Source organism: Amphiura filiformis, chromosome 9 (genome assembly GCF_039555335.1).
Source record: "Amphiura filiformis chromosome 9, Afil_fr2py, whole genome shotgun sequence".
Classification (NCBI taxonomy): Eukaryota; Metazoa; Echinodermata; class Ophiuroidea; order Amphilepidida; family Amphiuridae; genus Amphiura; species Amphiura filiformis.
The window spans coordinates 47,319,048-47,338,014 of record NC_092636.1 but is presented as its reverse complement, the minus strand read 5'-3'; the positions used below and the strand labels follow the sequence as shown (position 1 = coordinate 47,338,014).

Below are 18,967 nucleotides of genomic sequence, written 5' to 3'. Positions count from 1 at the left end.
TAAAAAAAAGAAAGATCCGATAGCATCACAAGACCTAGCCGGTGTCCCGGCTAGGTAACTAGATCTGGTTACAGATCTGGACCTAGCCGGAGCCGGAAATGCCAGTCTTAAAGTTTATGGACATCTCATACCATTAATGGTGCATCACTGTAGCATGTAGGGGCTTTATCCGTCTTCCATAGGCTGAGATATAGCTACTTTTCCGTAGTTTTAAACATTTTTTGCAAATTTGACGTTTTGACCTCCTTACTGACCTTTGACCCCAATACAAAAAAACCTCATATACACCACGAAAATGCATTGTTACAGTTTAAATACAAAAAATCTACTATGCTTAGTTATGGAGATAAAAATTCTTGAAGTTATTTAGCTTAAAACCGGAAATGACGTCTAAATGACCTTTGACCAAAAAATAAAAATACCGTGCACACATCGGGTAACACTTATGCATATATGAAGTTTATGCAACTCTGGTCTGGTTACGTTTTGAGCTAAAAAAAACAAACATATTTGATGATTTTTGGTTTTTGACCGGAAGCGACCCCTTAATGACCTTTGACCCCAAAACTGTAGACACCCCAAAGACCCTGGTTAGTAGCAATGCATGTGTGCTAATGACAACACTCTGCTATGTAATTTGTAAAAACAGTGATTTTTTGAATATTTTAGCTTTCAGACCGGAAATGACCCCTTAATGACCTTTGACCCAAATTCTGTGAATAATTTATAGGCACTGGATATAGCCGATGCATATGTGCAAGTGACGTCATTGTAGCATGTAACATGTAGGAGAAGAAGCATTTTGAAGATATTTGGTTTTATACCGGAAATGACCCCTTAATGACCTTTGACCCCAAATTTGTGAATATCCTATAGACACTGGATATAGCCGATGCATATGTGCAAGTGACGTCATTGTAGGATGTAACATGTAGGAGAAGAAGCATTTTGAAATCTGTTGCCAGAAGAAGAAAGAAGCAGAAGAAAGATCCGATAGCATCACAAGACCTAGCCGGTGTCCCGGCTAGGTAAGAAGAAGAAGAACTAGATCTGGTTACAGATCTGGACCTAGCCGGGCCGGAAATGTCAGTCTTAACTTAAAGTTTGACCTTTGACCGGCTATTATGGACATCTCACACCATTAATGGTGCATCGCTGTAGCATGTAGGGGCTTAATCCGTCTTTAATAGGCTGAGATACAACTACTTTTCCGTAATTTTAAACATTTTTTTGCAAATTTGACGTTTTGACCTCCTTAATGACCTTTGACCCTAATATAAAAAAACCCTCATATACACCGAGAAAATGCATTGTTACAGTTTAAATTTAAAAAATCTACTATGCTTAGTTATGGAGATAAAAATTCTTGAAGTTACTTAGCTTAAAACCGGAAATGACGTCTAAATGACCTTTGACCAAAAAAAATAAAAATACCGTGCATACATCGGGTAACACTAATGCATATATGAAGTTTATGTCACTCTGGTCTGATTACGTTTTGAGATATAAAAAATGAACATATTTGATGATTTTTTTTTTTTTTTCGGAAGCGACCCCTTAATGACCTTTTGACCCCAATACTGTAGACACCCCAAAGACCCTGGTTGGTAGCAATGCATGTGTGCTAATGACAACACTCTGCTATGTAATTTGTAAAGACAGTGATTTTTTGAATATTTTTAGCTTTTAGACCGGAAATGACCCCCTTAATGACCTTTGACCCAAATTCTGTGAATAATTTATAGGCACTGGATATAGCCGATGCATATGTGCAAGTGACGTCATTGTAGGATGTAACATGTAGGAGAAGAAGCATTTTGAAGATATTTGGTTTTATACCGAAATGACCCTTAATGACCTTTGACCCCAAATTTGTGAATATCCTATAGACACTGGATATAGCCGATGCATATGTGCAAGTGACGTCATTGTAGGATGTAACATGTAGGAGAAGAAGCATTTTGAAATGTGTTGCCAGAAGAAAGAAGAAGAAGAAGAAGAAAGATCCGATAGCATCACAAGACCTAGCCGGTGTCCCGGCTAGGTAAGAACTAGATCTGGCTACAGATCTGGACCTAGCCGGGGCCGGAAATGCCAGTCTTAAAGTTTGACCTTTAACCACTAAACTTTGACCTTTAATCTTAAACTTAACATTTGACCCCTAGACCTTTGGGGTCAATTTTTTTCATGTTTAGAATGTCGTAATAATCATTCCTGTATCACCACCTTAATCCCTCCTTCTTTCTCCCCCCCTCTCCTTCCCCCAACTCAACCCTCCGTTTCTCATGATCTCCCCTCCTCTCTTAAATTTCAAATAATTACTCTGTTTTGTACCAATCGGCACCTTAATCTCTCCTCTCCCCCTCCCTCTTAAATTTCAAATCATTACTCTTTATTGTATTATGGTTTATTAAAATAATGCGACTTATGCTGGGTAACTTTAAAGACCCCAACCCCACCCTTCTACCTTACTCCTTTCTCTCACCCTCCCGCCAGCTGTCCCTCCCCTTACCTCCCAAGTTCCTCTATTATTTCCCCTACACCACCCCTCCGTTTTTCATAATCTCCCCCTCTCAATGCTCCAAATACTATTATTACTCTGTTTAGTACCAATCGCCATCTTAATCTCTTCTTCCCCAAATAATCTTTATTGTATTATTAAAATAAAAATGCGACTTTTGCTGAGTAACTTTAAAGACCCCATCTACCTTACTCCTTCTTTCTCTCACCATCCCGCCATTTATCTCCCCCTCCCAAGTTCCTTTATTACTTCCCCACCCACCCCTCCGTTTCTCCCTCCCCCTCTTCAATTCCAAATAATTACTTTTTTTTGTAACAATCGCCAACTTAATCTCTGCTTCCCCCTCTCTCTCTTAAATTCCAAATAATTACTCTTTATTGTATTGATAAGGTTTGTTAACATAAAAATGCGACTTTTCCTGGGTAATTTAAAGATCCCCTCTCTCACTCCCTTAGTCCTTCTTTCTCTCACCCTCCCTCCATTTGTCTCCCCCTCCCATGTTCCTCTATTACTTCCCCTACCCCACCCCTTCGTTTCTCATGATCCCTCCCTCCCTCTCTTAAATTCCAAATAAATACTGTGTTTTGTACTAATCGCCACCTTAATCTCTCCTTCCCCCTCTCTCCCTCTCTATAAGTCTTTATTGTATTTATAAGGTTTATTAGAATAAAATGCGACTTTTCCTGGGTAATTTAAAGATCCCCTCTTTCTCCCTTACTCCTTCTTTCTCTCACCCTCCGCCATTTGTCTCCCTCTCCCAAGTTCCTCTATTACTTCCCCCACCCCACCCCCCCGTTTCTCATGATCTCTCCATCCCTCTCTTAAATTCCAAATAATTACTGTTTTGTACTAATCGCCTTCTTAATCTCTCCTTCCCCTCTCCCTCTTATATTCCAAATAATTGCTCTTTATTGTATTCAGGTTTATTAAAATAAAATTGCGACTTTTGCTGGGTAACTTTAAAACCCCCCTCTCTACCTTACTCCTTTTTCTTACCCTCCCCCCCCCCCATTTGTTTCTCCCCCTTACCTTCCAAGTTTATCTATTACATCCCTCCACCACTCCCCTTTCCATCATTTCTCTCAATCTCCCCTTCCCCCTCTCTTAAATTCCAAATAATTTCTGGCTCTCAATCTCTTCTTTCCCCTCTCTTGAATTCCAAATAATTAAATGACTTCACTTTAAGTATCATGAGCATGATCAGCACACGTTGAGTGGGTAGTAGGCGGCGAATCTCAAAGTGCAGTGCTTGTATGTTTACATGACTACTCACATGATATGGCACGTCACCCAAACGGTATCGCTTTCCAATTATTGTATGTCTCGATTCTGGTTTATGTCATGGTCTAGGAAAAGTTGATAAAAATTGGAAATTGAACGCTAAACATTAATATGTATACATGTAGCACATGTATCATCATGCATGATCATCATGGTCGTCATCATTCCCTATCATGATGATGATGATGATGATGATGATGATGATGATGATGGTGATGGTATGATGATGACGATGATGATGATGATGATGATGATGGTGATGATATGATGATGATGATGATGATGATGATGATGATGAGATCGGTTCTACCTTAATATGATGATGATGATGATGATGATGATGATTCATCATCATCATCATCATATCATCATCATCATCATAACCATAATAGGCTCTACCTTATTCCTTCTTTCTCTCACCCTCCCGCCATTTGTCTCTCCCCCTTACCTCCCAAGTTCCTCTCTTTATTACTGCCCCCACCCCACCCACTCCGTTTCACAGTCTCTCCCTCCCTCTTTAAAATTCCAAATAATTACTGTGTACCAATCGCCACCTTAATCTCTCACGCGTCACGATTCTCGAGTACCCGGCTACTCAAGTATTTTATCTCATGATTGACAGGCACTAATTGACAGGCAAAATGATGGATTACCCAATTATTACAGTATGTCCCACTTATTTTTAGTTTAGTAAAATCGGAGGAACATATCTACAAGGTGTGCTTTTTCTAAAATTTGTAGGCAAAACGGATAAATTACTTCAAATATTGTGGCTATTTCAAAATTTAACCCTTGACTCCAAGCAATGGGTAATGACCATGCTGTCAGTGCAGATGGCATCAACGTGCTATGTTACCTGTAGCAGATCTAATTTTTAAAAGCTTTTTTAGACTCGGACCGGAAATGACCCCTTAATGACCTTTGACCCCAATTCTGTGAACACCCTATAGGCACTAGATATAGCCGATGCAACTGTGGAAGTAGCGTCATCGTACTATGTAATTTGTGGCAGAAGAAGCATTTTGAAGATATTTGGTTTTAAACCGAAATACCCCTTAATGACCTTTGACCCCAATTCTGTGTTAACCCTATAGACACAAGATATAGCCGATCCTTATGTGCAAGTGACGTTATTGTAGGATGTTTTATGTAGGAAGAAAAGCATTTTTAGCTCAAATCACATTTTTGGCTAATTTGACCCCTCTGTGACCTTTAACCCATTAAAAGTAATGTGACATGTATAGTCGTAGTCAATGATGATTGTGACTAAGTTAGGTCAAAATCGGTCAAAGCATGTCCGAGCTGGAGCAAAAAATGTGTATATTTGTTGCCAGAAAAACCGACCGATAGCATTTCAAGACCTAGCCGCAGTCCCGGCTAGGTAAGAATTGAGAAGAGACAGCACAAGCCGACGTTTGACGTCGGCTTGTAAAAACCTTTTTTTCATAGCACTTTCCGTAGCAAAGACTTACATCTTGTCAAAGATTGACTTCCATCAAAAAGATTCAGCTAGCAAAATTCCCCAAAACGGCATTTCGGGGGTGTTTCTAGATCTTAGTCTCATTATGATAGCAGCTTTTTTAATGGAACTGCTATCAAAATCCTCTAAAATTCCATGTGCGATTGTCTTATCACCATAAAAAATCATATATTTGGGTCAAGTGAAGTATAGAAAACACATTCATGTCGGATTACATCTTAGGACAGTTGTTTTAAATTTCTATGTAAATATGCATTGACATTGTCGGCGAATTTGGCTGACTAGCAAATGTGTTAACTAAGGTTTGCCTGGGATACCTACATTTTTGTCATAGCACTTTCCGTAACAAAGTTGCATCTTATCAAAGATTGACTTTCATCAAAAAGATTCTGCTAGCAAAATTCCCCAAAACAGCATTTAGGGGTGTTTCTAGATCTTAGTCTCATGGCAATAGCAGCTTTTTTTAATGGAACTGCTATCAAAATCCCTCTAAAATTCCATGTGCGACTAGATTATCACCATAAAAAATCATATATTTGGGTCAAATGAAGTATAGAAAACATATTTAAATGTAGGTTTCCTTCACCGACCTGTTCTCGAAAAATTTTCAAATTTCTATGTAAATATGCATTGTGTTTGGGCCCCGGTCTCGGCGAATTTCGCTGACTAGCAAATGTGTTAACTAAGGTTTGCCTGGGATACCTACATGTACATATAGGGCCATGAACGCGGTACCATGTTAAAAAGTCGGGCACCCTGAACTCATGTCGCGGTGATGACGTCACACTGACGACTGACGGCATCTATTTATAGGAAGAATTCAAAACACGGCAACGATAACGGTCACAAGTCTGGTCTTTTACATCCTCAAAATCCACGCACAACGCACTAAATATGTTTTGTTTAATAAGTCTCATCTTCACGTGAGAATTGGTAGGAAGTGGTATTTATGAGAAAAAGTGGTATTTTATGTGTACCCTGGAAAGGTTTAAGGTAGACATCTCAGACTAGACTCGCTGAGTCTCATGGACGCCGTTCCTATGTCCATCAGACTCGTATTTCCCATTTTGTGTGTAAATTTGATTTACACGCTTAAGACTTTGCGCCGCTTTTCCATTTTAACAAATTTCTTTGAAATTTGGACTATACATATAAAACTGTACTCATAATGAGAATCAACCCCATTCGAGGATTCTTACCAACTTCTTGAAACGCATAATATCATTTGAATTTCGCGAATAAAGATGATTTCTGACGCCCGTCTCTCTCACCGTGGCCCACAAAAATGATCACGAACTGGAATGTAACAAATGCTATTGGGCATGCGCAAACATAAAATTTACCAGTCGCACTATAATTAAAGACAGAGATAAAAGCAATTTATCGCGTCTGATGTCACTGTCAATTACGATCCTTGATTGGTTTACACAGGTTAATCAGCGCGTAAAAGGAAGACCGATCTATCTGGTGCTGATCGGAGAAAAGGAATAGCAGCAAATGGCGAAAAAGTTCGTACTTTTACCAGGCAAAAAGCAGCTTTTCTAGGCATTGTGGACATGGTGCCTTCACCAAAGAAAGTTTCCCACTATAAAGACCTAACTTTTGAGATGGTTTGCATGTCGAAAGACTGTGCAAAACTAACAATAAGGCGCCCGGTTATAAATCCGCGTTCAGCAAGTCATCATCACGACACTTGTAAACAAACTGTGCTCGAGTTTGATTGACAGGTGACGTCAGACACGATAAATTGTCTTTATCTTTGTCTTTCATTATAATTGCTAAGCATTGAGGTTAGCGCCCAAAATGGTGAGATAAACTAGGAACACTTCATAATTCAGTGGGTGACATACGTGATGCGGGAAACATCATAATATCCAGGGTTGCCAAATGCAACAATAAATAAGCCCAAAATGCCAGCAATAAGTACAATTTGAACGACTGGTAATTAGATTTTACAACAAGGTCACCCGTGAAAATATAAACGCTAAAATTGATGGCCACCTAATTTTCACATATCGATTTTGAGACATTTTCCAAGGTAATTCCTACTCTCAACATTGTCAATAATATTTTTAAAGACCGATATCTCATTTTGCAATTTTATAATACCATAACTTAGGAACTCAATATCTTCGCTTAGGAATGTCCGATTTCATTGGGGAAAACGGCATTGTGGAGCAAAATATCTGTATATTTAAGATATGTCAAAATGTCAAAATTGATAACCTGCCCAAAAGTGTCTGCTTTTGACATGACACATCACATATCACAATTTGTTCTTCTACACTGGTCTGAACCTTGGCGAGTTATACACATGGATTTTGTTTTGCCATAAAATGTTGAGCTTGTTGTTACACTTAATATGAATAAATCCAGATGTGTTGTTTCATTTTGACTTTTTGTGACAATAAAATCATCCACAAGTTTAGCCAACTTTTTCTCATAACTTTGTGGTTTATTTCTAGGTAGTGAGAAGCTGATGCCGTCCAGCCATGGGGAATTACTTCATCTCAATCCTGATCCGATGCAAATATGTGGTCTTCATATTGGTAGACCTGTCTTGCTGCAAACCAGTAGTCCTTCAAGGAGAGTGCCGTTTATGTGTACAGCATGGCCAGTAGCTAATTTTCTATCTGCGTCAGGAGGTGAGAAGGCCATATAAATTGAAAAGAACAGCAAGAAAAAACACCAGTTACAAAGTATAATACTGTAAACGTTCGCCTAATGGCGCTATCAGCTCCCTTGACATAACTGGAATTTTAGACACAAACTAAAAGCACCCTCCCACAAAAATCCCACCAGCAAATAAGGGCACATACCCTTAATTCTTGTTGGGATTTTTAATGGAGGAAGCTCTCTATTTGTGTCATGAAATTTACCCCAAGGCAAAGGAGCCCAGGTGCGCCATTAGGTGAACGTTTACGGTAGTGTACTATATACTTGTTAAGTCCTCTGCACACTTTACTCATTGTTGCTAATCACTGTGGCCCTTTACAATATATCTAGTATAACATGATAGGAGGAACCATTGGTCATCCATTGATTGGAATAAATGAATTGTATGTGATTCTGCATTGAATGTTCAGAGTGCTAGAATTGGAAGAGAAAAGATTTACTGAAGATTTCTGATTTTCCTTTTATTTCACAATATGATAAATACAATGAATATTAGGATTCACTATCAGATACATTTTCTCATTGAGGCAAAATGAAAGAAATGGTGTGCCTACACAATCAAGTGCAAAATTGATGGGACACTTACGCATTTCAATGACCCTCCTCGCTCCCGCCCGGTATTCAACATTCTATTTTTTATGCTTTAATTTTGAAATGTGCTACATGTTTGCTTCAACATTGGTTGGTGGGGGGGGGGGCGAAATAGGCTGGAAACCATACAAACAAAATATTATGAACTTGACATGGATGGTTTATAGAACCACAGGCACAAAATATGAGCAAGTGTCCCTGGGAATTTAGCACTGGATTGTCGATTGTGAATACATACATATCAGGAAATCTGATTGCCCGATCAAATCCTGATTTATTAAAAGATTTCAAATTTTGTTACAACAGCACCTTATGCTATTTTTGCAGCATAAATTAGTTTATCAAAGTACATTACAATCATGTAAAGATCCAAATTGTGAGAAAAATATAGATATGATCAGTCTGGACTGTCTGGTAGACTGGTACACTAAACTATATCATTTACATTCATATACTAATATTTCCAGTCACATTTTCTGCCACAGGACTACCAGCATCCTTGCAAGAAGCCAATAACTTACATGGGGGAGACATTGTCAGTGTGAAGCCTATAGAGTGTCCAATAGTGGCTGCTAAAGTTGTCAACATTCTGTGCAGGTAAGATGAACACCACACAATGTTTTGTTTTTTTAATGAAAAGTTAAATTTGAGTGTTTTTATTCCCATTTTATTTGTTTGTATACTACAGTTTATAAATGCACGTATTGAGTAAATGTAGATTTATTTCAAAATGTAATACTCGAAGTCAGTGGGTGGCGTGCACATGCATGAGTCTCAATTCCCTCTGAATGCTCAAAAAAATTTTAGCGCCATGCCTTCCTCCTTTAAACGCATCAATGAGGTCAGTAAAAGGTGAGCAAAGCCACATTGCATGACAATTGCTGTTATTGCACTCCAAAATGAATGGGCTATTCCAGTTGAAATCCATACACCCCATTTGAAAGGTATCATATCAATCGCCCACACAGCCAGTGTGAATTTCAAATGGGGTTACCTGAATGGGTACAACTGTTTTAATGATAAGCCTTTCTATAGACCACTTGGCATTTGACGTCATTGCCCAGCAGTATGCGCGTGCATTATGGCAATTTCCATTGTTCTTTGCCCTGCAGTGTGCGTACGCATCGTAGTCTGCCAAGGGCATGTGCATTTTAAATCGCCCGCCACATTTCATATACAGGTAACACAACTTCTAAGTTCCCCCTAATACTTTTGAAAATAAGTCGAAAAATATTTTACGAAATGTAAAAATGTAAAAAGATATGTATAGCCCTGTTTGTTTTACCCCAGGTGGACCAATTTATAGCGTCACACATCACTGCGTTCAGTCACAATGGTCAATTATGTAAGGGAAGAGGCCGTTTTAAAAGTTGCACCTGAGCCCATAGCAGTCAGGTTTTCTGTATTCAATCATGTGTCACCATTGTTCATCCCCGATTAACAACGGTGCGTTTGCGTGGTTTACTTCGCGAGGACAGCTTTAGCTTTAGCTGCCCTCGCGAAATAAACCACGCAGACGCATCGTTGTTACTCGATGATGAACAACGGCGAAACATGATCGAATCCCTTTCAACAACGAAAACAAGCTAACGGTCGTCTAATTCACACGATTATTTCATGAGGAATGACCAGTTTAGTCATTGTCACTAAACACAAGAAGATCGATGCTTTCCTGATGATAGCAGCAAAAGAACTACAGAATAAAAGAGCAGTATTTAGCCGCTTCCTCCAAAATAATGAAAACATCATGTAGCGCACACAAATTCCAAGTATGGCAAATTTCTGACGTGATCGCGTATCTGGCGCTTCCAATAACTTTATTCACAGTATACGCTACTGGCAAATTGTGGATTCATCACGGATTAACAAGGATTGGCGCCTGTAAAAAGGTATAGGAAAAATTGTTGAACAAACACATGAATAGGCCCTTCCTGCTGAATTGTTTGAGAGTTGACTCCTATGGACTCAAATGCAACTTTTAACACAGTTTAAAACGGTCTCTTGTTTTACATAATGAACCATTGTGACTGAACGCAATGACGTGTGACGCTATAATTTGTTCCATAGGTGTAAAACAATTAAGGCTACACATGTCTTTTTACAAGTTTGCATTTTGTCAAATATTTTTCGACTTATTATAAAAAGTATTAGGGGGGAACTTAGAAGTTGTGTTACCTGTAGTACTGGAAAGCCATTGAACAGTGTAGCGGCTCGTTCGAGCATATCGATAGACGAGTCCCTCGCCTTTGTTGATAAACAGTGATGTCAAGTGGTCTATTGTACTTAACAATTCAACTTAAAAACCAAGATGCAAGTTGGTGATACAATTGTTAGAAAAGCTATTTTGAGGCCTGAATGGGGCATATATTGAATGAATAGATGTGGAAAAATCAAAAAAAAAATCACAGTGACTGTGGTCACAAAAATCAGCTGGAATCATTTTAAGGCGATATAATACCCTGATTTTCATCAGTACCCATCTTCTTCTTTTTGTTGCAAATTTATGAAGTATATAAATATGTTCATCATCTCATGTCCTGAACTTATAAAATATCTCTACATACAAAGTGGTTTTAAACCATTTTAGAAAATATTTTTTTTTTTACTGTATCCTGGTAACTGAGATGTGTGTTTCATAACAAACCATAATTTATTCTATTGAACATGTCCAAGTAGAATACATGAATAGAATACATTAAATCCTTTGTTATACTATCTATAGAAATGTACTCACTGATTATAACACTGAATAAATTAAATAGGCCTAATCTCTTCCACATAGACAATTTAATACTACACCATGTATGTATCTTCTATAATGTGTTGTTAGGAAAAGAGATTAAAAAAGGCTATAAGGTCATCAAAGGTCAGGTTATAGGTCAATTGGTTCAGGTCAAATTCAGGCATCAATTTTGAATACATGTGATAGTCTGTGATATCATACATGTCATAATGAGGCATCAATTTTGATATTTTGTCTGTTACTGGATATATAATGGAAATGTGTGAGGTGGATATACTAAAATACCTTGGGATGTAAATGGTGAGTACAATTTAGATTGCCTAGTTGAGATGGATTGGGCAAATAAATATAAAATAGTTACCAAAATCACAAAAATGAAGCTTACGGAGGAAAACTACCTAATATGGTGGTATAGGTGACAAAAAATACAATCTTTTTCAACATTGCTGTAGTGTGGTTGTGGTAACCTGTTACCTATGGCTTAATTAAGTTTCAGTGACATAGTGTCGGAAGTTCAAAATACAAAATATAACTCGACATTGAAAATAGAAGCATTTTAACCGGTTCGTTTTTTGATAATTGTGGAGCACCAAGTTCATGAAGTCATAAAAGAAATCAGGGACCACTTATTCCTATTTTACATATCAACATTATTTCCCTAATGTGTTAGCAACACATATCCAAAATTTTAACGAAATCTGTTGATAGTAAGCTTTCCAAAATGAAGTGAATTTAAAACATCAGTGATGTACCACTTTTTGGCTTATACCATTAGAAGCATGTACGCGTCATTGATACTGATGCCACCAATTGAACGAGAAGATTTGCCCCTTCATTTTGCATACCACTTTGTCCAATTTCTTTTTCTCATTTCTTCACAAAATGCAAAAAAATGCAAAAAAAATGCAATGGGTGTAGTACCCCCTTAACAAAAAGGATAACGATATAAGACCCAGTTGATATAAGGATAAAGGTATCACATGAGACACCTTACATGTACATGTAGTTACAAAAGAATGTCAGTGTATTGGCCATCAGGAAAGTATACAGAACATCAACATTTTTCAATGAGCATGAGGAGGGGATTGTGCTGCAAACAATAGGTGTTTTACAAAAGGCAGCTATTACATTCTACTGCACTTACGATAGTGTTGCACTCTGTCGACGAAATGTATTGTAATTGTACTTTTTGATTCTTCACGAAGCCAAGTTCTATTTTTCAATTTGATTTCTTTCAGCAAGCACTTAATCAACTCCAGTTTTAAAGCCTATCTCATCAATGCATTGAAAGATAAAGTGATTCTACCTGGTAACAAACTCCATGTGAACTACTTTGGGAAACCATGCCAACTTAAAGTATTGAGCATAACTGGGATTGATGGTAAAGAGATCACCTGTAGCCAATCAGAGACTGAATCAGAGTCACATGATGTGATATTTGACCAATCAGAAAACAAAAGTCTAACATCAGATTTGGAAGTAAGAACTAGTAGTACAAATCTTTCCTCCAGTGAAGTGAGAACTTCAGATGATCATATTGTTGGTGATGTTTTAAAAGATGTTGATAAAATATGTAACACAGGAGCAAATATACCGGATGCAAAATCGTCACCTTTTGTATCAAAAACCCAAGCTACATCCACTCCAAAAAGAACTGACATATCGACTGGACTGGGTGATGTTGCTAAGGAGGATGATCTGGAGGAAAGCTTGTCTTTATCCCTTAAAAATCTCAAGTTAGCAACATCACCTGATAGCAGCTTAGGGTTTAGTGAACAAATGGAGTGCAATGATCCACAAACTGTCTTCAAGCTGACATCTACTACAGGTATCGTTTTGCTGAGTGGTTTAGACTCGACTGATTCGACCGACAAAAATGGAGGCAAACTTGGAAGTGTGGTAACATATGATATGATTGGAGGATTGAGGAGACAACTGAAGACCATTAAGGAGACATTGGAAGTACCACTGACCAACCCTGGTCTATTCAGCTCATTAGGTAAGGAGTTGGAAGTGATTCAGTGACGTGCGAAAAGGGGGAGGCAGGGGCACGACCCCCCCACAAAAAGTCTAGGGAAATGCACCCAATTTGAGGAAAATTGGGGAATTAGCTATTACAGCAAGCAAGGCGAGCCAAAAGTTTTAGAACAGTCGGGTGAATCGAGACCCATGTCCCCGCCCCGAATTTTGAAATCCTGTGCACTGCACGCCACTGAAGTGATTCTATATACCAAACAAAACAAGTTCATATTTATAGTGTGTTTTGTCTCAAGTTGACATTAAGGGGGTACTACACCCCTGTGGTATATTTGTGACTATTTTTGCATTTTTCTCAAAAACTAATAACACAGTGGTAACAAAAGTTATGTACAGGGTGAGTAAAAAAAACTGCAATAGAGCAAAGAATCAATATTTATGTAAGAACCAGGTTGAACTTTCCGAATATTGAAAGATTCTATAAATGCTACACTCAATGGCCACTTTCTGTGAAAATATGAAGTGAATCGCGACTACCGTTTAAATTTTATGAGCCCTTTTGCTGCGATACCCAATTTCGTTATTTGTCCACGAGGTACCATGTGTTTTGAATGAGAGCACACAGTGCATGGTAAAGACACCATATCTGAAACTGACTTTAACTTAAATGAGGTTGTTTTTGCGTTATATTAATTTCTTTTTTTCTGTTCAAACAAACTTTCTAACATTACTTTAAGTCCTTCATACCTCACTCGACTCCAACACCAGTTTTTTAATCCCAATATGTCCAACTTTTTGGATATTTTGAAATTCACTCCACTTCAATTTGCGCGCATTTCATTTTGACATTTGAAAAACTCGCCTACAAATTTGTATATTTTTGATAGAGAATAAACATCTTTAATTAAAGTAAAGGTAAAATGAAAATAACAACAAATAATGTTTCTTCTCCTTAAACAAGACCAAGGACAATAACACTTTGAGTGCTCCATTTTATTTTAATGCCAATGAGGTTAAGAAAACAGCAGTTGTTCCAAATCTACCTAACACAGAGTGGGCTGACATTCAAATTTTAGATGTCATTTGGACAAACATTAAAATTGGGTAGCTCTATAAAATGTGTCATAAAAACAAAACGGTAAATGCTAATTCCTTAATTTTTTCACACAAGGTCACTGATGAATATACCATATATAAAATGTTTTAAAACCTAAAAAGTTCAACTCGGTTCTTAAATAAAATGGATTCTTTTCTCTATTGCACTTTTTTGACTCACCCTGTATATTATTGGGGCAAGGAATCCAATTACTACACTGAAATTTCAGTGACTCAAGACAAGCGGTTCAGTATATATGATAGGAAACGAGGTACATGTGTTTTTCCCGGGTGTTTCCATGGCTGTGTGATTGTGTCGCGCTTTGACCAATGAGAGCTGCCCTCTTGTTGGCGCTAGGTCACCATTGGTGTTGATTATTATTTCATCAAATATGCAACAACCTCATGGTACTATTGGCAGATTCGACTTACCAACAAATTTTATAAAATCATTTTAACAGGTGTTGTTCCACCCAGGGGAGTGCTTCTGTATGGTCCCCCTGGGGTGGGGAAAACAATGATAGCTAAAGCTGTGGCACATGAGGCTGGAGCGCATGTGATTGTTGTCAATGGACCAGAAGTTATGAGCAAGTAAGTGTGATACAAATATATTATGTTTTCTTAACATACAGTAAAAGATTGTATATTGTGGGGGTTACCGGAATAGCAAGGGTGTGATTCTTCAGGATTTTTTCCTGATTTCGGGATTTTTGTGGCCAAAATTTACGCAATTTGTATTGATTTTCAGCTAGTTTTGGGGTATTTTAGCCAAATTTCAAACTGTTTTGCAGGATTTTCTACTACTTTCAGTATATACATAAGATTTGAATCACACCCCTGTGAATAGGTGTATGATTTCAGGTGGTATAGCCCAATTTTGCCCCAAAGTAGAATACATACATACATACATTAAAATATTTCTATAGTGTTGCAACATTTAGAACAAAGTACTCAAAGACAAAAAAAAAATATGAGGAAAAAATCAGCAAGAACTGCCTGTAAAAGAAAGGCTGCTTAATTTGAGGATATAAATGTGACTTGAGAACCTTCTTAAAAATACCCATTGATTGTGATTCCCTGATACCAATTGGCAGTTCATTCCAGGTGCGAGGCACAACATAGGGGAAGGTTCTTACATAATAATCCCTAGTAACTGTAATAAGACAGTTGCCTGATTTACACCAAATTGAAGCTTATATTATTGGCCTTTTCTAACTAAATCATAGACAAACATTAAAATAACCTCATCACATAAGTACCCATTTTACTACAGGACTAAGTTTTGTGAATTTCATGTAAATGTTGGTCTCCCCTCTTTATCTGCAGGTACTATGGGGAGTCCGAGGCCAAGCTCCGTAGCATATTCCAGGAAGGCTGTAGGAATGCTCCATGTCTGATTTTCATTGATGAGTTGGACGCCCTGTGTCCAAAGAGAGAACAAGTCCAGAGTGAACTAGAGAAGAGACTGGTAGCCACTTTGTTGACCCTCATGGATGGAATTGGATCAGTAAGTGAGGATTTTATCTGTTATAAATCCCACTCTACTTTGATATAAAATTGGATTGATTGAGCCCAAATTTATTGGTCGAGCTATGAGTTTTAAAATATTGGACGAGTCCAATATTTTAAAACTCATAGTGAGACCAATAAATATTGGGCGTAAAGCATCCAATTTTATCATTATTATGTTTTGGATCCAATATTTTCACACACTTGGACTCATCAAAACATAATAAAGACCTGTAATGGGCTATTCCATTTAAAATCCGCACTACCCCTGTGGAAGATTTAGCTAAAGTCTTCCACAGAGGGAGTATGAGTTTCAAATAGAATAGACAATTGGGTAACTTCCATTTGAAATACTCACTCCAGTTGTGGAAGATATAGGTAAAGCCATAATACAGGAGGAGTATGGGTTTAAGAATGATAAACCCTGACCAATTAGATTTTAAAAAAACATACTCCTTCTGTGGATGATATTTCCAAAATATTCCACATTAGTAGTGTGGATTTCAACTGGAATAGCCCATTGAGACCTGTTTTATTACTCCAGTAATGATATCAAAATATATGTGACATGATCTTATTAAATCACACCAAAGTTTGGTGAATAGATCCAGGTTTGTTCTTCAAATCAAATAACAAGTTTTTACATATACTTATACTTCATTTGTGTCATCAGAGGACTTTTCTGATTTGAACATCTGATCTGCTCTCCTGGGAAACTGACTTCCAGTTGTCAGTTTCCCAGAGAAGTGGATCAGATGTTCAGATCTGATGAAGTCCTCCGAAAAAGATGAAGTGGATGCAATATTAGTAAGTAAAAACTTACTGGGTTTGTCAAGCAAAATTTTGTAGTAGACCAGATTAGACAACATTGAGATGAGCTTTCATCAGCAGTGTGTACATTGGGGCTGGGGTGGGGCCCCCCACATTTTGTCAGTCAGAGGAAATACATCCAGTTGGAGAATTGCACCTAGTTGGGGAAATTTATGGAGCTTCCAATTATGAACAGGGCTGTGGCTAGTGGGAGGGGTGTAAATGCAATAAAAAGATAACAGTTAGTTGATAATGAAAAAATAAAACTGAAGAAAAATGTTGTGGTCTCAACCCTCTTCAGGTCAAAAAATGTCTGAAAGGAAAAAACTTTTTTTGAAATTTCCCAATTATGGTCAGTAATCTTTTTTCCAGATTTTGAAGATTAGGGTCTGTTGGTGGAGGACAAGCAAACCTTAGTGACAAACAACTCGGTTATCTTGATTAAATCACACATAATGTTAAAAAAATTGCTGATATTTTTATTCTTTCTTCATCAGATGTCAAGCAAGGGTCATGTGATGATAATGGGTGCTACCAATAGACCGGATGCCATAGATGCTGCCCTCAGGAGGCCTGGGAGGTTTGATAGAGATTGAGATTGGTGTACCTAATGCAGATGATAGGAAAGATGTAAGTTTGTTTGTTTGTTTGTTTGTTTGTTTGTTTGTTTGTTTGTTTGTTTGTTTGTTTGTTTGTTTGTTTGTTTGTTTGTTTGTTTGTTTGTTTGTTTGTTTGTTTTTGTTTGTTTGTTTGTTTGTTTGTTTGTTTGTTTTTTTCATTAGCCCATTCTTATACCTGTATTATACTAACAGTTTCAATGTTCAAAAGATAAGTCATTGGTGTTCAAACACTCTTAGTAATTTTGCAACTGCTATCAGCAGCCGACTAGTGACTAGTTTGTGATTTTGCAGTGGCAGATTGGAATTGCTCTCGCTAACCTAATCCCACGAGGTGTAAACACACATGTAGAAGGGCCATTTTGTCTGTATGCTGGTGTCGTGTAACCATGTAAACACACTGATTTGAATCTCCCACTGAAAAAATCGAACATGGTGTTACTCTTCACTTGAGATGAGACACACTATAGACAATTTCCGAAATTGACCACTTCGTCGCCGTTGGTGGCGTTTGGCTCTGCTAACTCCAATTTAGCGGAGCAGAAACACTGAAAGCGAGGTCAAAGATCAAATTACATACTCCCAATTATGCAAAGTTAATTTGCTAAATAACTATAAGGACTATCTAGCTGAGACTTGGTACTTATGTAGTACAAGTAAAATGAAAGTATATTACGTTTAGCATTTTGCTAATTTTAATCTGCATAATTAATTAGAGTTCATTTAATTTTTTTCAAGAAATTAACCCTAATTAATTATAGATTAAAATGAGCAAAACACAATATACTTCTATTGTGCTTGTACTACATTAAGTTCCCAGTTTCAGCTAGATAGTCCTTATAGTTACTTGGCAAATTAACTTTGCATAATTAGGAGTATGTAATTTGATCTTTGGCCTCGCTTTCAGTGTTTCTGCTCCACTAAATTGCAGTTAGCAGAGCCAAACGCCGCCAACGACGACGAAGTGGTCAATTACGGAAATTGTCTATAGCAGGGTGACTTGCAGTTCAGTTGCCTAGTGTGTCAACTAGAGCAATTCATACTAGTTTGATAGAATAAGAATGAGTGAAAAATGTCATCAAAATATGCTACACTTGTAGCAGCAGCTGTCTGGACTTCCAGTACTTTGTGGAAAGGTACTATAGAATACAGAACATGATGACATAGTGTTTTGAGTTATAATCTCTAAACTTTTTTTACAGATATTGGAGAAATGCCTGAAGACAATTCAGCATCGACTGAGTCCTGATGATATTCAACATGTTGCTGATGCAGCCCATGGTTATGTAGGAGCCGATCTAACAGCAGTGTGCAAAGAAGGTTGGTAAAAATAGGCCTTGTAGAGTCATTCACATGCGGAAATGTAGCCAGGGCTATACTTTAACTTTTTAGGCAATAGCCAGTTTGGCCAGCAATTGTTAAAAGTTCTGATCATGAATTGACCTTTTCGATAAATCCCATAAACCTTTACTGGTAGATCTGAGATGTCGGCATTTGATGTCACGCCGATTCGCACATCATTTAGTGAATATCGCTACTGTACATTTCAAATCCTTGAAGTGTGCAGTAAGGATATGCTCATCGGTGTGACGTCAAATGACGACATCTCAGGTTTACTCGCAAAGGCTTATGGGTTTTACCAAAAAGGTCAATTACTTTGGAATGGA

General features: G+C 37.7%; 1 protein-coding gene across 1 annotated transcript in view; it reads left to right on the top strand.

Annotated features, from left to right (window-relative positions):
- The window catches only part of LOC140161061 (ATPase family gene 2 protein homolog A-like), a 35,934-nt gene that overhangs the window by 8,150 nt on the left and 8,817 nt on the right, over positions 1–18,967 (top strand). Inside the window, 8 exon segments of the mRNA XM_072184449.1 lie at positions 7,748–7,927; positions 9,035–9,146; positions 12,531–13,291; positions 14,826–14,955; positions 15,691–15,871; positions 17,181–17,269; positions 17,271–17,313; positions 18,503–18,620. Coding sequence (XP_072040550.1) covers positions 7,748–7,927; positions 9,035–9,146; positions 12,531–13,291; positions 14,826–14,955; positions 15,691–15,871; positions 17,181–17,269; positions 17,271–17,313; positions 18,503–18,620 — 1,614 coding nt within the window.